The sequence below is a fragment of the Charadrius vociferus genome, unplaced genomic scaffold (genome assembly GCF_000708025.1).
Source record: "Charadrius vociferus isolate BGI_N301 unplaced genomic scaffold, ASM70802v2 scaffold1578, whole genome shotgun sequence".
Taxonomy (NCBI): Eukaryota; Metazoa; Chordata; class Aves; order Charadriiformes; family Charadriidae; genus Charadrius; species Charadrius vociferus.
The window spans coordinates 257,248-283,592 of NW_009649704.1; the positions used below are offsets into that span (position 1 = coordinate 257,248).

The following is a 26,345-nucleotide window of genomic DNA, read 5'->3' on the forward strand; positions in this document are numbered from 1 at the left end:
GCATACTGCTGGGTACAGGGCTGGATGATTGCGAACTGTCAGATCTTTGTGACTGAGACCTTATTCGCTAGTTTTAAGGCTGGCGGAGACTTCTGTGGTAATTTGTTCTGACGCATATCATGCGGGCTGTAGAATCCCATCTTAATCACTCTTCTACTTCTGACCCAGCGAACTGTGGCTGAAGTGCAGCAGACAGATAGCCATCGTCGCTGTCTGGAGGAAGCCTTGCTGCTCTGGCTTTGCGGCGGTGGTGCAGGCTCCAGAGGGAGCAGAAGCTATTTGGCTATGGCTTGTTGTCAAAAGTGAGAGCCTTGAAACCCCTGAGTTAAATAAGCAGGGGAATATAGTTAAACAGGATTCTCCATGCAAGCTTTGTGGCTTGATTTTCTTTAATAGTAAAAGTCAGATTACCATCTGGATTAGCATTAGAGTTTGAGGTAATAAGACAGGAACATGTCATGCATGGAGCTGCACCACCCAGCTATTGAATGTATTTGTGTTAATCCCACTTTGAGTGTACAACTAAAGTTACTATCTCTGAAACTTGTGGTCAAAGCTCTTTTCTATCAACCATCTTTATTGCACCAACACTCAATTCTAAGCAGCTCAGGCATTTGTCATAAATAAAACATTTTTATTGTTTATCTCCATGTTCCAAAACAAAAAAAGTCATCCTAAAAAATTATTTCGGATGAATTGTGGTGCAGCTGTTCCTTACCGTATAAGTCAAATGGGATTGTTCTAGATGGAAATGTCCACTTTGGGGAAAACATGAAGTCCTTATAGGACCCTAGGACTATAACAGATAGATAGCAGGTTTTTCTCTGAATACTAAGATAGAAAAACTGGGTTCACTTAAAATTTTACATGGTTCTCACTGGAAAAGTAGTTGAGGTTAATCGTCACAGCTCCTCCAGGTGTAGAACTAAACCTAAAACAGAAAATGAAATTTAGTCAAGCTTCAGGAGATTACATCTAGCCTTCCAAATTACATCTTTTTCTTCCTAATAATGGAGCTCTTAGAAGTATTTATCTACTGTTTTTTTAATGTGTAATATGGTTTCTGGGAAGGTGATTTAGGGGGGGAAATATTCTATTCCTGTCTATCCCATAAGCGTTTAGCAGAACATGATACATAGAACTTGAATCTCTGGAGATTAGTTTAGTTCCTTTTAAACTCCTAACCTAAGCCCCTTTCCCTCTTCTGCCTCTCTTTTTGAAGAGGGGTGGAGGGGAGCATCTGTCGCTCCCATCTGGGGGCCCCCACATCCTCAGTAGCCGATTCGGCCTCAACCACAACACAGACCCTTGGAATATGTTGATCTTAACTACAGTTTTTATAGAAAGGTATCAAAATGAATCCTTTAATTCCATTCTGACAGTGTCAAATATTTTGGTTTCCATTATGTTGAAGCATTTCCTGTCTGTTAACTTAAAGTGTTTATACTTTTTTATCCATAATATTGATTGGAAGTTGCAGGTGGCATCTCCCATAGCACAGTGTTTCAGCTTCATTCACTGAAAACTAATTACTCTGGTTTTGTATCAAAATTATTTTAGAATTTAGACCTTATAGTAAATGTTGTCTTTTGTTCAGATTTGGAATTTGGCAAGAATGTACCTGGGAAACCCAACTGCCCATTAAATCTTTAGCTCTGTGCAGGTTCACAGCAACTAACAAACTCTCCCTAAAGTGCTGAAAAAAAAAAAATAGAAAGCAGAACTGCATGGCCATACCCAAAGGAAGGAGGGAATGGATACTGGATCCCATCGCCTGCCATTGGTGACAGATCCTGGATGTTGCTGGGTGGTGTAGGTGGGGTCCTCTGCTGGTATGGATAACCAGGCTGAACCAGAGGGATGTAGTTCAACATCGGAGTGTAAGGTGGCTGGAAAATGTGCTGTGGGCTGTATGGAGCTACCTGGGGAGGAAAAAGAAATAGCATACATTTAAAAAAAAAAAAAAAAGTGGGATGGGAATACTAATAAGACAGTAACCCCATAAATGGAAGCTGGAGGTGTTGAAAATACGTTTTCAGACACACATAGTGGTCTCTCCCATTTCTGTACAAAACTAGAGCATAAGCAATAGATGTCTTCAGTTAGAGGCTCAAGGCCGTCTCTGGAGCTGTTTGGAGTGCATGGTGCTCCAGCAAACTGTATTACGCATACCAGTTCAGCATCTTGTCCCCAGATCTATTTTTGTGATGGCACCAGTGTCAATCTTAGCGCATGACAAACTGCTCTGACTAATCTATTGTGCTTAGCATCTGTGTTCTGCAAATTAAAGCATGTTCATAAGCATTTAAACGCACCTGTCTTACATAGCATCCAAAGGAAGGGTGCAGAGCTTGCTGATATGGGATCCTTGCTCTCTGGTGGTAAGGTGCCTGTTAAGCATATGTAAAGCATGATTTTTACAACAGTCTGAGTTGGTCCATTGATTAGTTTTGTGTAAGCTTTTTAGAGGAGTGTTACACTGAAAGAAACCAGGTTGAGATAAGTATTTCTTAGCTTTGGGCAAAAGCCTTTTCTCTGTCTCCCTGAGTGTGAGACCTCCAGAACAGGACTCTGCTTTCCCCTCTGTAGCTCTGGTCTGCCTGGGGGAAAATTCGGTTCCCTGGTGACTGCTGAGAGGTGGGTGGACTGTGAGCTCATCTTACCTGAGTAGGTAACTGTTATGCTAACTAATCATTGGCTTAATGAAAAAAGGGAAAATTCTTGGACTGTAAACTTCCAAGAGAGCTCAGTCTGGCAAAATGCTGTGCCCGGGGTCATGCATCTCCACCCTCAGTCTTTTATAACAGGCTGGTGACAACTTTTGGCAGCTTGTAGGGTGAACGGGGTCTTCCTAGAGAACCGTAGCTTTGTTTCTGGTGAGTTTTTTGTGGGTTGCTTTTTTTCCTTTAGTGGAATCAAAGGGAACGAGGGGAGCATAGCCCATAGAAATCCATGGCTAGGTGGGATTCTCAGTATTCATTCTTTCATTTCTTTCAACTCGAGCATTGGGCTTCTTCCTAATCTTAGTTGGCTTTTTTACTTTGATATGAGGTCCTGTTTCACCAGACTAAGAAAGCAGTATCCCATTATGTGAATAGGGTAATCACATGAAATGTTTGTAATGAATTATTATGTCAAAATACTTGTAAATACATGATAAAAAATGGAAATTAATGAAGGCTGAGAGAGGTTAACATTCAGTATCTGTCAATAATACATCATCCTTTGATATCATCACAACCATCTCAGAGGACCACATGATGTGTACTGTTAACTTTGTTTGTGACCCACAGCCACTTAACGTAGCTTCGTGTAGTAGGACAGCAATCTCATTTCTTTCTTTTCCCTGCAAATCAGAAAGCAGCTGTCGAAATAGCAGCAGGTGGTGCCCTGAGTCTGTCAGTGTAGCCCGGGGTGTGGTATTCTGTCTTTTCACAAAATGTGGGTTTGTTATGTTACCTGAAAGTGTGGAAAGTTTGGGTGGCTGGGAAAGATGGAAAACGGAGGGACGCTCAGACTCTGCCACACTGGCTGATTTAATGCTGTGGGCATTGAAGTAGTAGAAAAGCCTGAAGTACTTGCGTTGTACTTAATGTTTTTTTTATCTGGTGTTGCAGTAGTTACTGTAAAACAAAACAAGGTTAAAGATATTAATAAACATGCATTCTCTTCATTAATCTGTGGAACGCTTGCAATTAGGAGGACACGCTTTGCCTGTAAGCAAAATCTGTTTAAGATATCCGTTACTTTTGCAGGCTGTAGTTGTACAACATGGTGACCCAAACTCAGCAATTAGCAGTTCAAATTCACTTGTAGGGCCATTAAACTCTGACCTACAGGACCTGGAATAAAGCTAATTGCCTGAGCCATAAGAACGGATGAAATTGTAAGAATAGAACAAGAACCTTTGCCCAAAGTTCAAAACTCTTTGAGATAAGGATATTACAACAGAGAATAACTTGATTGTGTCTTAAGTCTCCAGACTGATAAATCCAGTCCAGAAACTTAAACAGTAGATCTGGACAAGCACCATTGTTTTTGTGTATTGCAAGATGCTTCAAGGAATGCAGTTACCAATACTCTGTGGTAATCAGGGTTTCTTAGATGTTTCACAATGGGAACTCAAAAAATCATGACATTACAAAAAGAACCCTAAAATGCCCCCAAAAACCCCACAACATCAAAAAACTCCACCCCAAACCCAAAAAATTCTTGAATGAAAAAGGTTAATACAGGAGACTTCATTCTCTTCCACAAGTATTAGAAAGGACATGACCATAGAGTAAAAGTTGCAGTGGTGCCTGACCAGCTCCTGCCATCTGCTTTTCAACAGCTTCTGGTTTATGTCTTAGTTTTTCCATGACTCCCAGCTGGTGCTCAGTGGCCGTGCCCAGATCCATACCTGGATTCTTTGTGACTGTATCGGCATCGGTTTTGGAGTAAATCTCAGCAAATGGTGGGAGCTGCTGCTTCTGTTCTGTGGCTTGACTTTCTGCTGCTGCTGTTGACGACACCGCTGTACTACTCTTGGCAGAGCTGAAGGTGCTGTTCTGTACGAACTCCTTCACGACCTTTGTTTCCTCAGCTGTTGCCCCATTGCCTGCACCTTTGGTGGTATCTGCGTATTTCAGTAGAAGCGGCACCTCTAGCTTGCTGCCCTCCATGCTGCGAGTGCCTGTTGTGCTGCCGTCCTCCAGCCCCTTGGAATTCTTGTGGGATTTTGCTGAGCACAGAAGGCTGGTGATACCGGATTTAGCAGAAAGCTGAGCATCACAGAGAGCTCTTAATTTCATCTCCCTTTCTCTGTTTCCAATCACTGCTCTGTATATACTTTCGAGTCCCACTGGTTCATCTAGCAAGGAGTAGCTGTAAGAAAGTGGAATATGGCTGCTGTTAAAGGAGATTTGACTTAAAATTGAGCTACTTTTCTTGACTCCTAAAACTTGAATTTCTAGCTCATTAGTTTTCTATGTAAGACTCAAGTATTCCTTCTTAACAAGAATAAAATTTTCTTTGACGCTGTTCTTTTCGAAAGAACCACATAAAAGGGGGGAAAAATAAATCTTAGTTAACTCATCTATCCAAGAATAACTGAAGGACCAGGAAGAGCCAAATGGCTCCTCGTGCCACAGTATTAGAGCAGTTTGTAATCATTATTGAAGTTCACAACAGTTTGTACAGTGGAGAAGCCTTATTTCAGTTACACAGCGAAGCCCTGTGGTGGTTCTCACTTCACCTGTCAAAGATGGTAAATTAACCCCATGATGCTGGATGTGAAAAGAGTTTTCTGGATTGTAGGTCTTGTGTCCCAAATGGGAGAAACCTTGTTTGTTCTCCAGGCTCTGGTTTGCACGGCTTCAACCTTCAGGGCTCACTGGATCCTTAGATCTTTGCAGGGCGAGGGCCTGAATTTCCTTGGACTTTACCTGTCATCACAATTCAGTTATCACCCATAAGGCTTTAACAGGGCTGGGTGGTGGTGTATTTGTAGCTCACTAACCATCCCTCCCATAGGGAGATAAGAGTGTCAGATGGTTTAATCTGTGGGGCGCATCACAAAGCACCTCTGTATCCCCTGAAGTCTCCTGGGACCTCACAGAGGGACTGCTGTCAAAGCTGAACAATTTTGTGTTCTTTTAAGGCACACCTTAGTGCCTGTAATGGTTACCTGCTCAAAATACCAATTAGTGCCTATTGTGGTTACCTACTCAAAACACCAATTTGAATTCCAGTTTGCTCTTTCACATCCAAGTATGTTCAATAACTTAATGTATTATCAATTTACTCTTCTTAGCTTGAGGGTGAGACTGATGCTCTGTGCGCGCACTATATAGATACATATATGGTTCATAAACAGCTAAAATTAGGAAATTCTAAATTGTAAATGTATCTAATTATCTCTAATCATAGCATCACTATAATTAGTAGTATGCTGCTTCCCCCCTATTTTTAAAGAGCATAGATATTCTCTTTAACAAAACCCTCAACAGATTTATACTGTGGATAAGAAAATAGAAAATGGTTAGGTTATTTCCGAGTACAGCTTATTTCATATAACTTTTCACCCCATCTTTCCATGGGATTCCGGTGTCTGATGGCTTCACAGGCTGCAGCCCTGATTCTGCAACTTCTTGCTCAAATCTTGCACTTCTTACTCAAATCTTGTATTCTTTGTGTTGTCTCTTCTGCTTTGCACAGCCTGTTGGCATTTGTGCCCTAACTGTAGTTGGAAAGACTTGGAGTTGAGGTGGCAGCTATGCTTCTTGTCTCTCGGACTTACGCGTTAGGTTACTGGAGTCCTGTGTTTGAGTATGTTTGAAGATGTGAATGCAGCATGTCGTGTTCCTAACTCTGACGCTCGCCTATGAAGCTTTGTCCTTTTCTCATGGAAGAGTATAAGCTCATTTATGTTGGTAAATAGTGACATCCTCAACAAAAGAGGTTTCCTGCTGTCACCCCCTGCTCTGTGTGTTCTCAGTAACTTGCTCTTCTGTATCCAAATGCTCCAGAACAAAACCAGGAAGGTGAAACTTGTTGTTTGTTCAAAAGATTCCAGATACGTTTTAAAATGAGCATACTAGCAATTTGCATAAGTCAATATTTTAAAATAATTAAGGATTGCTAAATTGAGCAAGGTCACGTGGTATAATCTTTGGCTGCCGATGCTGTTGCAGGTGATGAATTGGGTAACACCTTTATTGACAGTTGGTATATACTGAAAGATTTTTCTTAATCTGTCTTTCTATAAGCCTTTCAGGATAATAGAGGTAGCCAAGGTAGGGTACGGAAGCTTCTACTTCAAACATGGAAACCTGACCTAGGGCTGTCTCACTTGGATTGCTTCCATTTGAAAGCTGTTCATTGAGCTCTATGCAGCAATTTGGTTTCAGCACTTTGGTTTGGCTGTTGTTAGAAGATTCGATGACTCTGGGGTCTTCGAGCAACTGATGATCAACGTACTCTGCTGTACGAGTGAGCGTGCAGTCTGTTTCTATCCTGAAGAACATGCTAGCTAATTACAGGAGAACGTTGCTGAGAGAAGTGGCCAGGTGAGTTGCCAAAGTAAAATATCAAAATGAAAACAATTCTCATCTGCTGTCTCTGCGCAGTTGCGCTGGCTTCAGGGTAATTGCAGGTTGCATGGGCTAGAAGTCATGTTGGTTAGGCTGGCCTTGCTGCGGTGGACTTACTGCTAAAAACCAGATCTGTATTCCTTTAAGAGTAAAATGTTATTAAAGAATACAGTTAAGATTGTTAGTAGTTCATAGGTCTTTGCTGGTTTGTATAATGCCTTCTCTCCTAAGACTTCTTAGCAACTGGCAGGACTAAAATATGTGGCTAACTGAGCATGTGCTAATTGTAAAGGCATCTCAACTGTATAATTTAACCTACTGCTATAGGCAGCTCCATGGGCTTCACGGGTTACTCTTGATTTACCTGATTTCCTTCTTCCTGCATTTATTCTGGAGACCTTTAAGATTTTGGCTTATTTAGGATAAAGAAAAAGAGCCGTGACTCCAAGATGTAATTCCTAGGTTTCTACCTGCCATAGTGTTAGGTATGTCCCCTTCTGCACCTTCATGTCTTCGTTTGTAAAACTATCTATTTCCTCATCTGTGAAGTTACCATTATTTAAAGATGAAATAACTGTTTACGCTCATTCATGTACCAGGCAAGACAGGCCAGGTTTGCATGATGTTTTGTTTGGACTTTAAGAACTGGACATGTGCTAACGCTTGCTGATTTCTAGCTGGATTTGTAAATTTTACTTTTTCTGTTTCAGGAGGATACAGTAAATATTATCCTATTAATCTGAAGAGCATACTTCCCTCTCTTACCATTACTTGTCCTGTGAAACATGAGTTGGCATAATTTTTTCTGTGCTAAATTCAGCTTTTCTTTGTAAAGATCAGCTGTTTACAGTAGCTTCCTTATAACACTTTAATTTTCGATTTTGCTCCTTTGAATGCTGCTTTCATTTCTTCCTGTAAATATTTTGATGTGTGTGGTTGTTTTTCTTTAAATGTTGTGGGGATGCGAATGGAGCAGCTGCTTATGGTGCTTCAGCATTTGAAGTAGTCAGATTTCATGGGACATGCTTTTTCCCAAAGAAAACTGGTTACAGTGGAAAAAGTGGGAATAATTTGCCTTGTCAGGAGGCTGTTGGACAGCAGTCAGTGTACCCTGTGCCCCAGGCTTCCATGTCCACAGGTTACCCAAGTCCAGTTCGGAAAGGTGTGAAAAGGAAGGCAGGAGCTGCTTTCCCTGGAGCTTGGGTGATGCTTAGAGATCGCTCACCTGCTCTGGGCGTTGCTGGTGTCCCCTCGCAGGGTCCCCGGCTGCTCTGAGCCGAGAGTGTGCTGCAGCGGTGGCACCAGCCATGGGGGCTGCAGCTCTCCCGAGAGCCGTTGGACGCGTTTCCAGATCTCGTGGCAGGCCTGGTCCAGGCTGTCCTGGGGAGTGTTGTTGTGGATCCAGATGTGCCTAGGGAAAGGTCCCAGCGGGAACGGACCTTCAGATGTTACTATGGGAGCTGAAAACCTGTTCCTACCAGGGAGCATCTTTCAGCCTCTTTGCATCTCCAAACGGTCTTTTTGAAAGAGGTGGTTTGTGTTGGTAATGAAGAGTCATGGCAACCGCGGAACCCCCGGGTCTGGCAGCTGGCAGGAAGGGCAACAGCTGGAAATGTCCACCGGGCTTTCCGCAGGAGGGATGGAAACGGCAGTGTTGTGTCCTTTCACACTCCTGATGGCGTTCTCCAGCATCAGTCTCTAAATAGACTTCAGTCTTCAGCATTCAGCTGTCCCTACCTCCCTGTACCTGAGCTTCCCGTGTCTCTGCAGGTGGCTAAGCCCTGAGGAGTGCACAGAGGACTGTCCCTTTGGTCCTTTTCCCTTCTCTTGCCCTCAGTTATCCCTCATCTTTCCACTGACAAGAGATGAAGAGCAGAGGCCTTGTGTGAGCGGACAGAAGGGGTGTTCCTGCATTAGCATTTACTCTTATTTTTCCACAGCCCAAAGAGGAGGAGCAGCAACATCCGTGTCCCAGACCCATCTAGCAACGCATTTCACCCCTGCTTGAGTAGTTCCTGTCCCTGAGACTCTTCAGAGCCCACTCTAGATCCACCCTCCACAGCAGGTTGCACAGAAGTCTGCTCTGTCAGGAGATAAGAGGGACTAATTTTGACTCGTATCTCTCAATAGCTGAACCTTTCTTCTACTTGGCCGCCTTCTGTTCATGCTGTGAACATCCTTGTGTCTGTGTGCCACCCAGGTTAGTCAGGCGCACAGGGCGTATAAGACTGCGGTATTTCTAGTCGTGAGCTTCTGTAACTTTTCCATGTTTCCAGAAGCACAGTGGCACTTCTGGCCCTCAGTGATGGAGGGGGACAGTATCTTTCGCCACCTTGTAAGCCCTTCCACTGCCACGGAAAAAGAACTTTTTCTCAGTTTGGGAGCTTGCATGTTTTTCAGCGTCAAGGCTACAGAATTTTGCTTTGGGTACTGTTTCTTTTCAACATCCTCTGGGGCAATTTGGGTGCTGGGCTATGAAACTCGACTAGATATGAAAATACGAGGCAAAGTATTTTTTTTTTTTAATATGAAAGATATGTGCGCATCTTCAGATGCAACAGCTGTGTATTGGATTCTTTGCTACCAAAATCATTACACTGTATGCTAAAACCTTGGCTCTGTAGCTGTATCCTTTCAGACAATCCAGAACAGGATTCTCCTGCCATGTAAGTTAAATAGTGACTGCAGTTTCTTGCTGATAGAGATATTATTCATAGTTATCTCTGGTTATGCCCAAATAAATGCGGTTTTCCCCCAAATAGTGATAATACGTGATTAAGAGCAAAGAAACAAAATAATTGTGTAGCATTTATTAAAATGTTTTGAGTTGTCTTCTCCCCTACCAAATTAATAATTGTGGTACTTAAAATTTTAGGGAAGGTGATCACGGTCCCAGTGTGGATGGCTTCTGTAGTTCCTCCTGTCCCCGGAGTGGTGGTGGTTGGTACTGCCTATGTTCTTCAGAGCATGATGTGTGTAGGAGGAAAGGAGAGAGAAAGAGGAGAGCCCTATGGATGTGGCGTTGTGTCAGAACTGGAGGGAAGAACAGGTTTTGGCACTCACTCTGTTTAATTAACCCTTGATTTCTCTGGGAAGGTATTGTGAGGACTTGGTTCAAACCTGCGAGTGCTGTCGGCTCCATGGATTAAACTGGAACTCGGGATTGTTGCAATTGTTATTTATTTTATGTAGAGGGAATAGCAAAGCAGCTCAGGCTGTCTTGGCGGGGAGGGGGAGGCACTGTGTTAGAAATGGAATATGAAGGAGTTGGGTAAATACCTGCAGAGCGTGCGGCCGGCGGCAGGCTGAGCTCTGGCTGCGGGTGGCAGTGCGGAGCAGGAGTGTCTCCCGGTGGGTGCTCACCCCATTTCTGTTAGCAGGGAGGTGATTCCGCACGGTGAGAAGCAGAGTGGGCGCTGGGGGTTAGAAATGGGCTGTTAAGCAGAACCTGCAAACGCCTCCTTGTTAGAGGCGGGTCGTAATCAAAGAAGTTAGTGATTGTGGGGTTTTCTTCTGTATTCAGTCTTGTCCCTTTAGAAAATAAATGCAGTATTTTTTTTTTTTTTTTGCGAGTTAGACTGTAAGCCTTAGCAATTTTTGAGAAGGGAACTTAGTTGGGAGGAAACCCTCGATTTGCAGTAGGTATGATTTTATTAACCAGGAATAAAGTGGGATTGTATCTCCTCAATGACTTTATTATGCCTGTGGATTGTTGTTGGTGCAGGGCTGGCGGGCTTTGGCTCAGCCGATACCCTGCTGCCGCGCAGCAACCAACTCACATCTTTGGCTGAAGGCAATTTTGGGATGGGGGGGATTCTTTGAGGTGAATAGCCATATAAGGGGAAAAAACCCAATGTATGGAGCTGTGAAGTGTGGTACCCTGTTCTCCGATCCTTTTATATTTGGATCCGTGCCTTAGAACAATAAGGTCTGTTTGAATAGGACACTGCAGTTTAAACAGACATAAAGCGACTCTTTCATGTAAGAGCCCTGGTTGCCTCGGCTCTTGGCATCGGCTCACGGTGTGGGCAGTGGAAGGATTGAAATGCAGGGGGGACACGGGGAAAGTGAGTGAGAAAGAGGATTGATTTGAGGGTGGAGGGACAGATTTGCAAGCCCTCGATATAATTTGTTTTTAGCTGTCAAATAAGCTTATTCAAGGCAACCGGAACAAGAGCGAAGAAGGGGGTTTTGCAGCAAGAAACTGCAGCAAATGCAAAACACTGAGGCAGGGGGATGGGTGGCGAGTTGAGCCGTCCGCTCTGCCCGGGCGAGCCGGGGGTGCTGGGGTGATGGGGGCTCTGTACTGGCCCCGGTCACGGTCTGTCCGGCCCCGGGTGCTGGGCCCTGCCGCTGGGCTTGGCATCCTGGGGGGGAAGGGGGGGGGTAGGGCTGGAGAAGGGGATCTCGGTCCTGTCTCCCGTTGGGAGAGGGGTTGCTCATGGGCTGTCAGACCAGAGGGGAGATGTGGAAGTGAGTTTGTGCCGGGAAAGGGGTAGTGGTGGGGGAATATTTATTTATTTATTTATTAAGCTTTGCTGTAATGTTTGGGTTATTTTTTGTGTCTGTAGATCTGAGCATTGTTACCAAGATAATTAAGTTCCCAAATGTGGCTTTAACAGGCGGCATTTTTTTCCCCCCATCTTGCATGCAGCTACAGGGACAAATGCACTAATAAATGTGTATTTTTAAAAAAAAAAAAAAAAACAAAAAAACCCCACAAATTAAGATTCACATAAGTACTTTTTTTCCCCCAACCAGTCCTCCCAGTGCCAGGGCAGCACTGTGTTGCTGGGATCCATTGCTGCCAGGACAAGTCACAGCCTGGGGGGTGGCTCTGCTGTGATCTCTGTTGTGTTGGTAACAAAATTTTGCTTCATCACAAAGATTGTGTCAATATCATCAAGTTGTTTACAGGGGGTGGGGGGGTACGGCTCTGGCAGATGGCTCCCTAGCCGGGATGCTGCCTGTGTGCGTGCTGTGCCGCGCTCCACGCGGAATGGGGGGCTGTGGGAATTATCCCTATACGAGAAACCTGTAGTGTGTATTTAAAAACACATACAATGCTAAAGCAGCATTTGTGGTTTGTTGGTGCTGGTGGGGCGGGTGCCGGTGGGAGGACTGTGCCGGGTTTGGGGAAGCAACGCTGAGGCAGATGGATTCGGTGGGTGCCCGGCAGCCCCTCGCCACAACCCCCATGCCCTCTCCCCTCCTCAGCATTTAGCGAAGAACAAAGATATGGGAACGATTAATCAACTGGCTAATAAAAAAGTATAAATCCCTGGGGAGTGTGTGCTGCGAACGGCGAGGAGCTGGCGCTGAGACAGCCACCGGGAGGGACGAGCCAGCCCTCCTCTCCTCTCCTCGCCTCTCCTCTCCCCGAGCTGCTGCCACACTTGGTTCATTCCAGCTGCAGAAGCTCAGAGCCTTCCATGCGGTGGGATTTTTTTTTTCTGGGCTGAAAAAATAAAAAAAAAATCGCCAGCCTGACCTGCTTTTTTTCCCCCCTCTTTCCTTTCTCCTCTTCATCCAGCCGAGCCGAGGACTATCCCAATCACAAAGGGGAAGAAAAAAGGGGGAAAACCCAATAACAACAACCAGCCCCCAGCACACCCCGTTCCTGTTGCCCTTTGACATGCAACCTTCCTTGGGATGGGACAAGCCGGGATGCAGCTGCAGCTTTGGAAGGAACTGGGGAAAATTGGGGATCTTTGCGCTCATGACGGTGGAAGTGAGCTCCTGGAGCCGGGTGCTGCTGCTCTCCGTGGGGCTGCTGGCTGTCTCGGTGACTGGTAAGTGTAATGGAGAAAGCTGGCAACTTTAGGAGCATTTTTCTTCCTGCTCCTTAGATCAAAGGACCACTGTTAATCCTCTTGGGGGGGGCGGGAGGGGGGGATGACACTCTGTGCATACACTTGTGTGTCAGCACATGCTTCCCTGTAGTGTTCAATAAGGGATATATTTTCTTCAGACCTTTGTAGCCGTGTACAAGGTAGTTTCCCTCCGTGTCCTTTGGGAGCAACAATTTTAAGCTATGGGGTAATAAAAGGTGGCTTTATTTGATCTCATTCCCTTTCTCTGGTGGGTCAAATCATTTGTGCACTGTTGCTGTGTGATATGCAAGATGACTGTGAAAAATGCCATCACGGTTTCCCCCTCTGTCTTTCCCTTGCATCTTAATTCAGTATTTCACTACCCTAGTGTTTGCTCATAGCTGATAAAACAGATTTTGGATGCCTTGCATGAAGATGGAAGCACTCTTCTCTTATTCCTCTTGCCTTTCAAGTTGATTATCTTTTATATACGAGCTCTTGGGCCTCAGCATCATGTTTTTTTGTGAAATAGCATTTATTGACTTGAAAGATTAAAAAAAAAAAAAGGCTTGAATTTGAGGGGAGTTTGCTTATGTCTCCTCCCTAGTTTCCGCAGCTGCCCTTGTAGCAAAAGCATATCTAAGGACTGAAGTTTATTTCTGGTGTAAACAGCAAATATTTAGGGACTGTCCTTATGTGTGTGTAGGAGGGGGAAGAGTGGGAGAGCTGAGTGTTTGGCAGTGGCTTCAACACTGTGCAGTGCCCCGATTTCCAAGAGTTTCTAAGTAACGTCTTGTCTGCTGTATCTTAGGCTAGAGGAGCGTGTGTTTGTATGTTGATGTTTTGTACGAAACCTCCTTGGGTTTTTTTTAGAAAACTTTTATCTGAAATGCAACACTGATTTTATTATGTAAGGCAGATTTCCTCTAAAGAGATCCAGAATAAATATTAACTGCTCCTCCCAAGTACTCTTGCAGTGGACCTGAAGAGTTTTGCTAACTGGAAGTATCTATTAGGAAAGGGTATAAAACCATCCAAACAACCTGCAAGTCCCAATTAAGGATGAATATTCATTTTGGTGAATATTTTTCCTTTCTTTAGCAGGAGCATTTAGCCTGCGCACGAGAGAAAAACCATTCCAGCAGCTTCTGTTGTGCTTCTCTGATAGGAGTAGACTGATGTAGAGATACTTAAATTTATGATTTACTACATCAGGGGGTTACAGCTTTTTTCTTCTTCTAAGCTATCTGTAGCTTATTTGTACAAGATCTTCCAGGCTTCTGTCGGTACCTGCTTGTTCAGTATCTAATCCTTCCTTCTCAGGCCCTAGCTCCTTTCTCTGCATTTAGAGTGCTCTCTGTTCTGGATCCTTCACCCAGAGGTTGGTGCTCTATGTTGTTTTTTCTTTGTGAGCAGATCATCTGCAAAAGCTTTTTAGACCTCCGATGTTTTTTATTTGCATCAGAGGCATTGGTCAACAGCTCCTCTTCCCTAGCTCTCCTTTTGTAACAAATTCTGAAATCTGAGTAATGATCTTTTTGTTAAAGCAAGGTACCAACTTTGAAATCAGTGGCTTACTGCTGGATAACCAGAACACAGGGAATGCGTATGGAGCGAATGCACCCACAATTGCAGAGTCCATGGGGGTTTCGGGGTCTAATCCCAGAAAGTAAGTTTAGTCTGGGCTGGAACTTCTAGTACCTTCGCTGAGCAAATTGTGAACCTCTGTAGAGCAAAGTTGCTAAGAGGCTTCAGCTCTAACCTCGCCTGTTCCTCGGGTTTGGGTAGGTGGTAATAACCAAGAGTACCCATAGTGTGGCAGTAGAGCTGTATATGTAAAACTATCGGTTAGTAGTTCTGGCCGTCTTAAAAATAAAAAGGGAAAGAAATCCTGGTCACATCACATCAGCTGTGCTATGTCAGTAGTTCTGTCGCCCAGTAATGTCCTTAAAAATGGCACAAAGCGTGTGCTTTCTTCAGATGCTGCTGTGTCTGAAGGCACGATAATGTAGAGTCTTAGTGCACAGAGCCGCCTGAGCTGCAGGGAAGGTGGTGGTTTGTGATACGCTGGAGTTTATTGTCAATCTGTGGGGTTGGGGGAGATAAGGTGGTTTGTATAGTTTTCCCCTTTTTAGTTTTAAGGGTGCAGTAATGATTGGATAGCATTTTAAGACCTGCGGAGGGCACTGAATTGGTCTCTGGCTGTGGGTTGACTGGGATCTGCGCGTGGCCTCTCAGAAATACAGTGTGTATGATGATTCTGAAATTGTATTTCTTGATTGTCAAAACAGATGGGAACAGGAATAGTATTCCTTTCAGTTCCCTTCAGGGTAATTAGCTATGCGTCGGCACTAGAAGGTGCATTTGGGGTATGTATTGACTGGGTGTGTATAGTTACACACGTACGCAATTTCTTCTGAAGGCCTATTATAAAGGGGGTCTTGATACCATTATTTGCGGACTGTGCTTTACTAGTCTGCATCCTGTTCATACTGGGTTATGGAAAGGTGCGCTGGCTTGAAACGTGGTCTAATCAGTTAAAACCCATTGTGATTTTCTTTTTTCTTTGTAGAAAATAGTTTTTGGCAGACTCTCCTGTGAAGAGTGTTTATGAATTTTGATGCATGTGTATGTATTTATGTTGTAAATCATCCTTTTATTTTGATCTGTTTTCTTAAATCTCCATAGGATGAAGAGTGATTTGGGGGAACTTACTCTGCCAGGGAAGGAACTTCAGTGTGAAATACATTTGAGTGTATTTTTTTTTAAGGGGTAAGGGTGTGAGATGTTAACTCTCTGAAGTGGTGGATAGATGTGTGTTGTAGGAGGGAGGGAAGTGAATAGTCACCAGTCTGATTACAGTTGATTGTGGCATGTGATGAAACTACAGTATTTTATGGCAGTAGCCGAGCATATAGTTTTGATCAGAGTCCTACTATTGCTGAAGCAGTGGGGATATCAGTGCTAAATGGAATGAATGGGTCCCATGTACTCATTGATGTCTTGCTCTTGCCTTTTGTTACAGGAAAGGAGTAGTTATGGAGAACACCTAGGGGGTGCAGATGTTTAGAGGGTACAGCTCTTTTGCTTGGGATGAAGCTGGCTTCTTACCGAGGTTGGGAACACAGAAGGCAGCATGTTGCTGTACCTGCCTCCCTGCCCTTGTGGCTGGGAGGGGATGTGTGATGTAGTCCATAGGTTTTCATCACTTCACCATAGGGTATTATTAAGTGATCCTCAGGTGGATGGGAATAGGGCCCAATCCTTCCCTCTCTGTGTGCCTGTGTACATGAGGCTGGGCCACCAAGAGGCCCTCAGGTTTGGCTGGAATGTAGTCAATGTGCTTTCTTATCTCTTCACAGCAGCGTGCGCAGTTGTGAGTTCTCAGTGAAGAACATCCAAATTCAGCATGCTTTCCTCCATGGAAGTGTGTGCCCATGATGATGGATAGGGAAGGGGAGGGAAGAAGAGCCCTTGCTCGGAAGATTGCTGCGCAGTAGCTAAGACTCTACTTCAAGCCTTGGATGTTTGGGTCACAATTCATGCTGTGGCACCATGGCTCCATCTTGCCGTGGCACTGTCTGCAAGCACTTTCACTTGTGTCTTGTTCTTTGTGTTGACTAAGGAGTTCATCATTTGGGGCACAGGAGGCTCTCCTTTGCTGTATAATTTTTCATTGCCTGCCACTCTTTTTTTGTTTTTGTTGTCATGGCCTCTCAGTGCTGCTGAAGAACATCTAAGCTCAACCTTTCCTTGCTCCTGAGCTCAGTCTCTGTCATGTCAGATACCTCCTAGGGAAATTCTGTATTCAGCTGGTTGCTGGTTCCCAGCTGAGCCCGCCTGCAGTGGCGCAGAGGTGGATGTCTGCTCAGCCGATCCTTGGTGGCTGCCTTCCAGTTGTCTAGGAGTTTCTGTCAGAAGAAGGCGCGTGTCAAAATGGGTGCAGGGAATGCGATCCGGGCAATCTGCCATACATCCCAGTGGATATGCTTTTTGCCAAGGTGGTTTGGGGCTCGGCATAGTTGAGCTGTGGATCAGGTGATCATTCATAGTACCCCTGCTATGGAGAACACTTTTCCTATGCACGAGTGAGTGCTTTATTAATCTAGTTCCAGGGACAAGTGAGGAATAATTCCCCCCACAGTTTGCTGTTAACCACTTCCATGTGTGCTCGAGGGATTAGTGACCGCTGAATTACTGCGTGGTGCTTACTGCCTTGTGCTGGTTCCCGAGAGGCCAGTGCTTTGTGAAATGCCAAATTTCACAGCTGTGCTTATGTTCCTGCTCATGCCCCCCCAACTCTTACTTAAATTTGGCATGGATCTTGACCAGAGGAAATTGTTATGATAATGTTGAGGGCTAGGCAGGCTCGGGGGAAGGTCAGGCAGCCTAACCTCTGTAACGCCGATGGTGTGACATCCAGCATAGCAATACGGCCCTCCAGGCACCGAGAGTGGGCTGAAGGCTGAGGCTCATCTGCTGCTGCTTCCATCAGGTGCAGCCAAGCCCTGAGGTAGTCGTCTACTCCTGAGGCCCTCTTAAGACATGGAAAGGATGCGTAGTGCTCTGACGGTACTGGGTTTGGACTTGAGTTTTTTGCTAGGACTGTGCAGCTAACCTTTTGGCCTTTATGCAAACTTACGAGGCATATGGTATAGGCGGTATAAAGATTTTTGGGGAGAAAGCTGCAGTTGATGTCTTTGTGCCCATAGCATTGCAAGAGAAGTCTTACTGACTTCATTTTTATCATAAGTATCCTGAGACATAGGGCTGGAGTAATTTTCATAGGCTTTAGTGGAATTATAACAAAGCTGTCTTTAGCTGAGTGGATTTTAAGTGATACTTCTTGCTATCCTCCATGTTTCTAGGCATTGGGAGGTTTAGAAATACCATGAATAGGCCTAGATTGGAATTAGCCTTTGGCCCAACAGAAAGTATAGCAAATTCAAATGGAAGAGGAAAGATAGGACTTGACTTTAAGGGCTACGAAAAGGAAATTATTATACGGAGTAACAAAGATTCTGTAGTGCTTGAATTGTGAAGTCCAGCATTGAGTTGTCTGTTTGACACATACAGCAGCCAAAAATGTCAGAGGTAACATAATCACGTGTTGGCTCTAGTATCCCAGTGTTGTCTCTGTGGGTTCAGATGTATGTCGGGAAGGCTAACAGCATGAGGCTTGGAAGGGATTTAAAACCAGGTAGGTTTTTTTGCCCCACCCAGAATGACTGGCCATAGGAACAGAGATGGCCTCATCAATCCTGCGTGTTAACTGTAGTTTTATAGTCTAGCTCAGTATTTCAATGAAGTCTGTATATTGCTGTTGAAATGTTTCCCTTAAAAATACATTTATTGAACTCCAATATGTGTACTTGTCACCTAGATACTACAGTGTGTAAGTCCAGCCAGTGAGGCTTGTATGATACTGTCCAATAACCTCTTTCAGAGCAGAGGCAAACACAGAACTATAGGACTTCCTAATAAAGGACTTTAACCCTGCATCTCCGGTAAATCCAGAGTATTGGGGGCTGTGGAGGTGGCAGGGAAAATACTGCTCTTGCCTACCCAGTGTCTTGTAGAAGTGCCAGGCCCCAGAAGCCGTGTGTAAGTCCTCCTCTGCAGTGGCGCTCTGCAGGAGCGGTGTGGCTGCCTGGTGCCTGCTGTTCCCCTGCCCCGGGCAGGGAGACCGGGGGCTCCGCTGCCCTGCGCAGCCGGGGACACCCCGGGGGCTGCCCGAGGACCCGCCTTGGGTGGAAGGCAGCAACTTGCTTTCCTGAGTGACTCGCACAGGGTCATTTGGGGAATTCGTGGCAGAGCTGCAAACGTGTCAGTCGCAGCCTTAAAACACAAGAGCGCTTTTTCCGTGTTGTTTCTTAATTCGCTGCGAAGGAGCGTGACGATAGCTGTTGTGAGGTGCTTTCAGTGCAACTGTAAGGTTATTTCTAAGGCTGCCTGTGGTGTGCGAGTGCCTGCTTTGAGAAGCAGGCACTTGCACTGCTTTCAAAGAAATCAAGATACAGAGATTAAAAAAAGTGATAGTAGCACCCACAGTTTCTGTGTTTACACAATGTTTCTGGAGGAGTGAAGTACAGTGCAATTATGGAAATCAATGTACTTTGCTTGCAATAAACATGATGCAGTGCAGTAATCTGCAAAATATATGTGCTGCTGCCATGCTATGCAGTGGCAGACTGATCTGATAGTGGTTAATGTGTAATTGGGAAAATCCCATTGATTAAAGAAATCAAATTAACTCTGTTTAAGTCTCTTTGCTGCTGCCATGGACACAGCCAGTCAGAATGGAGACAGTATGCTGCAGGGAGCTTCTGTGTAATTTTCTTATACCTTCTTTGCATGAAAGTGGAAAAGAAGGGGTTTTTTTGGGTGGGTTTTTTTCTGCCTTTTTAAATGTGACTTCACAGTGAATGGTATGGTGTTCTTTCTCTCTTCTCAGTATCAGGTGCGTTCCCTGATTCAGTCTCTTGCAGTGAACGTTGCAGTAATTTTCTGTCTGTAAGAGGCACAGGCGTCACCACAGTTGTAATAAACTAACTGCCTGGTTTTGGTGTGCATGCCGCTGTTGTCAGCTGGATGGAAGGAGAACTGGGGACTGTGTCAGAGTCCTGGTAGTGCTAGTGATTTCTGAGAGGTCAGAATAACCGTGGAGTAGGGAGATGTGGCGATCTGTGGCTTTCACTGGAAGAGGAGAAGGGTCTTGCAACTGTGAGGCCCGGAGCAGCTGTGGTTGCCAGGGAGATGTAATAGGGGAGCAATTAAAAAAATAATAATAAACCGTCCCCGTTACTGACTGCAAAAATCTACTTGAAAAAGGACTGATGGCTTAGGTGTGGGGGCCTTGGTAAGGTATTTGGAGAGTTGAAGGTAAGGGAACGTGACGTGAAGAAACACCGGTGCAGCATATTAGTGTATTTGTAGTACGGTATACTCAGTGGCGTCGGGAGCAGCGGTCCTTATGTGTTTAGTGCAGTGTAAACATGCAGTTGGAGGCAGCCCTTGCCTGGAATAGCGCACAATCTAAACTATCAACAAGTATTGGATATAGTTGTTGAATATTGGAGGATTGTGAAGATAGGTGGAGACCGCAACACAGAGAGGCTTTCTGCCCACACTGCTGGAAGTCTGCTTCTTAAGCCAGGCTTATCTAAGGATGATACACGATAAAGGCAACCAGTGTCACCAAAAAAGGGCTTTATACTTGTATGTATGTCAGACTGGCCTCAGTAGGAGCGCTGCTGTAGGTGGAGTTGCAGCCAAGTCTCATGAAAGCCCAGTACCTGAACCCCCACGGGCGTTTGGGCTCCCTCCGTAGTCATTCTTGGTGACCTCAGCCGGCAGCTCTTTCTCTCCGTAAGCAGAGGGGAAATTAGCGGCATCTTCTATCCTGCTGGCAAATTCCTTTTGGTTCCCTCTGCGTAAGGAGGCATTGCTGCTCCTGCTTCGTTATTAGCCGTGTGGGAGAAGGACTGGGCAGAAGCAGTCTGTGCCCAGAGATGTCGTGCTGTCGGTGCAGGGGCGGAGGGCGGCAGAGGCAGATGCTGTTTGCCCAAGGTCAGGCAGCAGGTTGCTAGCAGAGCTCAGAGCAGACTCGAGGTCTCCTCACTCCTGTGTGTTACTGCCTGCTAAACAGCAGCACAGGAATGCTGTGCTGTTGCTTCTGAGAGATGTTTTTGAGATGCGCTCTCTCTGCAGATGAGGTCTGAGCTGTATCTGTGCGAGCGGATGTGAAGGCATTTTACAGTAGTTACACTGAAACAGAACAATTTCTCAATCCATTTATCAAAATGTCTGCAGTTCCCATTTCAAGGCAGATAAAACAACACTGAATATCAAATAAAGGTGTCTTTATCGAGAACATTTTAAAACAAAAGGAAGAGAAGATTGGTTCTTTCGGCCTCTGGCTTGCGTTAGCTCTCTGGAATGTTAAGTCTATTCTGCCCTAATGAAATGGCTTTATTTGGGTTTCATCCACCTGCCTTAGTGCCACCTACATTTCTTTCAGTGTCAAGAATTCAGCTGCTTCTCAGTTGTCAGTTTAGTGGGATGTAGACCAAGGGGGTGTTTCACCAAACCACGGTCCGATAGTCCTGGGCCGCTCAGTGCCAGAGCTGGGTTTATTAGAAGGTGCAAAAGTACTGAAATAGACAAGAAAGATGAGTTAATCACAGCTAGAGAATTAACCACAACTGGGGATTTTCTGGTTCAATGCTCTCCTGTTATTTGCACAGTCTCTCTCTTGACTTGCCGAAGTCATTAAAGCCCGGTTCTTGCTGTTTTCTGTGGCTGTTGGCACTTACAAATCCTTGAGGGTGTGAGCCTTAGTCATTCTGTTCCACTTCCCCATCTGTAAAATGGGGATAAGTAGAATTTGCAAAATCCTAAAATGATTTACAGATTTATTCTGCAGAGAGATCTTAGGATGTTTGTGAGAAGCTTTCAGCAGATACAAAATGTGCTAGGTTGATTAGCTACACAAGTTTTATGCTCTTGGTTGTCTCCCTTGATTGCACGGAGTGAATTCAACCATTTCATGTACAATTTGGGATTAATTGTGAATGACATTGAGGTGAAAGCTGTCTGTCTGCTACTGAACTTCAAGAAGAAAGTATTCATGGCAAAAAAAAAAAAGTCAAATATAATCATATGCAGTTTCTGTTCCAGCAAGGACTTGCACAGGTCGCTCAGCTCCTGTAATTCGTGCTATATCACTTGTACGGTTTTTATACATTTATATCCGCACTTGTGCCTCTTACTGAAAAACTGCAGCGCAGCTCTTAAAAGCATGGTGTGCTCCGGTATAGAGGGGAAGGCAGGAGACTTGTAGCAGACTAAGAATTTGCCAGAAGCATCGGGGAATTGGATACTGGTCTTTAGCAGAAGCAGGGGCTGGTAGAAAGGATGATCTGGACCGTCAGATTTTAACCTGCCACGGACTCTTTGGCTTTGAAGCAGTAGTGTAAATTGTGTGAACTTCAGCTTCTTGTCTGTAGAGTGGGAAAATAGTACTAGCCCATGTATTATGAAGAAGAACGTCTCAAGGATGGCAGAGGTCAAATAGAGAACTTGTTTCCTAATTATTGAATCTGTTATTTATCAGCAATGCTGTGTTTTTTGTTTGGTTTTTTTTTTTTTTTTAGTTTAACTAGTGAAAGCAGAGTTTGAAATTTTTTTTTTTTTTATGGCATCTGTGTCATTGCTTTTGGAGCCAGAGGGCCTGAGGTGGAGCTTATTGCCTGATAGAGCAGGATGAGTGGATTTCCTTAAGGTTGGAGTTGGCTTTTTATTCAGGGAAATTTTGCCCAAGAACTTTACGGTGGGGAATGATGTGCTGTTGTGTAGTTTCTTACACATTGTTGCTGCTCTCCTCTGGCTCTGCTTCTGTTACCAGTGTGTGTGTGCCTAAACTCTTGAGATCTCATCACCTGTAAGGAGGGACTCTCTTTTTCTGTTCCCCCAGCTGAAGTGAGCACTGCTAGCTGGCAATGCAAGCATCTTGCAGAAAAGCTGGTCTTACAGTTTGAAAATGTAAGGATGTACTGGGTCTCCTTCTGTTCCCCAGTCCTGCCTCCGTCACGTTTCTCTAACTCCGTTACTGTCAGCAGGGTTCTTCCCTCTTCTTGTTGCTGCAGGGCTAAGCAGGATCTGGTCCTTTGTTAGACAGACGCTTGGGCTGACATTGGTGAGCAGTTAAAGCCCAGTTGGAGGTACAGAAAATGGAAGCTCATTTCTTCCATAACAAAGGCACAATTCAATGTTCCTTTCCCATTCGATAACCAATTAATAATATCAAGAAAAAAGTATTTCTTCCCAGAAAGGAAATCTCCTTCAGAAGGATAATGAAGCCTGGTGCTTTTCCAAAGCGGATGCAGTTTTTAAAGATGCTACTTGCATCATGCAGCATGTTGTTTATATCCCTCTATTGTTGTTTTGTCACCATCAGGGAAAGGTTAGGCACTGGTTGTGGACACTGGACATCTGGCAGCCACCATCTTGGGATGTTCTCGTTAAAGCGAAGCACCACTTGAAGAACTTGGTCTGTAAATATTAAAATAATGTCCACCTGCTGAAATAATAAGCATTTGAAGGATAGGGAATCCGTCCCTGATGGTGTTGGGTTTTTATTTTTAGTGTTGGGTTTAACACAGGAGCTCCAAAGGCGCAGTGTCCTGGAGTGATCAAAGAGGGACGATCTGGCCCTGAGGTGCTGACCTCTCTTCTGAAGGTCCAGTTCTCTTTCTCCAGGCTGTGCTCTGGTCTTGTGCAAATCATGTCGCCCTTCAAAGGATGCTGAAACAGCTGTATTGGAACTTCTGTACTTTGATAGGGTATTTTAATGGAAATACATTTAAAAAAACCCAACCTGTTGGGTGCTCATGTGCTGAGGGAACCATGTGTGGAACGGTCCCTGCACTGCAGGTAGTATCTTGCTTAAGGCCTAGAGCCAAAGCACAGTGACACCGTTGTGGCTTTCTGAGTGAAGTTCTTAAGTCTTATTCACAAAGGTAGATCACCTGGTGCCTTGCCATGGCTGTCTCACAGCCCAAGGTGTCTTCTTCCAGTAGCACGTACAGTGCTGGTTTCTTTACCTTGGCGAGATGTACGATGCCAGAGCCAACGCTGCGAGCTTCATAAACAGCTGAATCGGTTCAAACTGAAAAAAGTCATTTTAGGAAGAGCCAGTTCATTTCACTGGATTTAAAATGCTCCACAAAATAGTGGTTTAGGGGAGGGTCTGTCATTTGTTCCTGCTAAGTGCTGTGGCAGTCTTAAATTAGAGAACAAATTATGACCTTTTTTGCCTAGGAGTCTAATACTGAGGGCTATTATGGGGAGGTGTTTTCCCTTCTTTTCCACAAGTGCAGTTAGCAAATGAGACTTTTTACAGAAAAATACCCAATTTGAACCTACAAGTCGATTCAATTCACCCCTTGTTAACTCTTTGATTGAGAGCTATGTAGATTGAAGAAGAAAGGTATTGATCTGCTTTTGGGATTGAAAACTAAGATTAAATAGAATATGTCTAAGGGTGAAAATGAGGTTTTAAATGAAAGGAGGAGGTGAAAGAAAAATAGTAGTGCGCTATAACGTTAATGGTAATGGAAATAGGTTCTGAGTTTTTGTTAGTTATACACAGATGGAGGTCACAGGATACAGAAACTGTATGGAAATGACTTGGACCTTGCATACAACTCGATTGATCCACTGCAGGTAGCAGGAATATTTGTGTGCAAGTTGTGACAGATTGGTACCTAGTATGAGATTTTTTCTAAATGGGATCAGAACAGGATAAAAATAAGTCTGGTTTTGTAGATTCAGAGCATCCCTCAGTTTTTGTTAGGTTCTGCTATCAGGTCTTTTCTAAATTCTTCACTGAAAACTGTTGTATACATGAAATTCCTGTGTAAAGGGACTGAAAATTTCAATAATTGAAATGTTTCTTTTTTTCTACAGATAATCTGTTAGAAACCTTTTGTAGCTATTTATTGTTTAGGGCACGTGGCTGTCTTTTTTGTTTGTTCTTTTCCCCATTGGGTGAAGGGAGCTGTTAACTTTCCTGTGTACCGTCATCTTCTGTTGACTTTCATTGATTGCTCAAGGTGACAACTAGGCATTAGGTAATAAATATCAAGTGCAGCAATACTTAAAGGAAGTGAATGTGAAAGTGCTGTTAACGGAATCAAGTAAAAATTGGATTTAGATCCCAACAAAAATTCCCTGGAGAAATTGCCTTCTGTTTGCCTCTTTTTGTAATTCAAATATGATAATGCAAGTGCAAGCTGTTATAATACAAACGCCTGGCAGAGTGTTTCGCTGGAAGATCTCAAAGCACTCATAAACGCACAGTGCGCTTCTCTGTAGAGATTGGGGGGAAATGACAATTGTGGTGGAAGTGAAGAGCTTTTAATAAGTGGAGTCTCTGCTTACTCAGGATTTTTTTAATGTATCTGAAGGTATAAGATTCCGGTCACTGTAGTGACAGCTAGTTTGCTGGTTATGGAATTAGCTGAATATTTGAAGTCAGTTCTGTGTTTTCTACGGAACTACTGTGCCTCCTTTTTGTCCTGAGCCCTAGGTGCTAAAAAGGGATGGTGCCCCCCCTGCAACTATTAAAAGTATATAGCAGATATATGCGTAGAACCTTCTATCTAGTAGATATATAGAGAGAACTGCTGTGCTTTCCATGTAGTTATAAATGCATGAAAATATAACCAGACCACTCTAATGATGTTTAAATATATGAGCTAGAAACTAAAACATGGTGGGGAGGGGAGAAAAACACTTGCAACTCCCTCTGAGCTCAGGGCAGATTTATTTCTAAAGAAGAATCTATATTCACTGTATTATTCTCTTTAAACTGTCAGTTCTCCATCAGTGTAATGATGAAATTGTTAATATTGTGAGAATTTCAAGGACTGAGGTCTTCTAAATTATTAGCGAGATGAGATTTGTAGCTAGGTCAAAGATCTCTCTGGGGACAAGTTCCATTCTCCCTGGCCTTGAGGGAGCATTGAACTTTATAGATGGACACACAGCTTCATAACTAATAATGGCAAATGAAATTGCAGCTACTTCTAAGTCTTTTCATGATGGCATGGATTTGGTAACAGGGGGAATAGAGACTAATAATGAAAATTTATCATGAGCAAATCTTTAGATTAGACCTTCACTGTGATTTGTGCGATGGATTTCACCTTGAACCTTATTTCACCTTTCTTACATTTTTTTTTTGAGATAAAGGCGTCCTAACACCTGAGATGAAAATGAGTTTGTGTTTGGGCACAATGGATAAGCCATTTAAATGCAAATATTCTTTTACTGGAAAATAATTGAAATACAAATTGAAAAATTTGTTTTGGAGATAATAATTAGCACCTTATAAATGAGACTGAGTAAAAATGCTGCTTAGGAGTGGAGTCTGTTTTCAGGGGTTTGCCCAGATGTTTTTCATCAAATTAGTTTTCCTTTTCTGAGTTTTCATTTCAATTGTGCATTAAGAGGAACTGCTGAGCGGAACAGCAAACTTGTGGGAGACAGATAAAATCTGAGGATCAGAAGATTGGCATGTCAGGAATCTCAGACAGCAGAAAACCCTGCCCACCCTGTGTTGTTTCTAGAGATGGCTGGACTGAAGGTGGGGAGAAGTTAAATCTTCACTGTCTTCCCTTTACAGATGCAGAGAGAAAGTAAGAGTAAAATTTTAAGCTTTTGAATCATTCTGAACGCTTTCATTGAGGCTTGGACTCCTGGGGCAAGATTTGCAAGGATATTTAGATGCCTAAATACGTGTATACTCGCCCAGCGGGGTTTCATAAGAGGATACGTTGGCTGCAAAACTCAGGTGCTTTTGTAAAGGCTACAAGGCATCTGCCTCCAGTTCTTAGGTTATAGCAAAATGTTTGTAAATCTGGTCCACTCAATTTCCTTGTGAAAGGGGACTTGT

General features: G+C 44.0%; 1 protein-coding gene across 1 annotated transcript in view; it reads left to right on the forward strand.

Annotated features, from left to right (window-relative positions):
- Positions 1 to 12,792: 12,792 nt before the first annotated feature.
- The window catches only part of CSMD2 (CUB and Sushi multiple domains 2), a 308,452-nt gene continuing 294,899 nt past the window's right edge, over positions 12,793 to 26,345 (forward strand). The window contains 1 exon segment of the mRNA XM_009890603.1: positions 12,793 to 12,865. Within this exon segment, the coding sequence (XP_009888905.1) occupies positions 12,793 to 12,865 (73 nt within the window).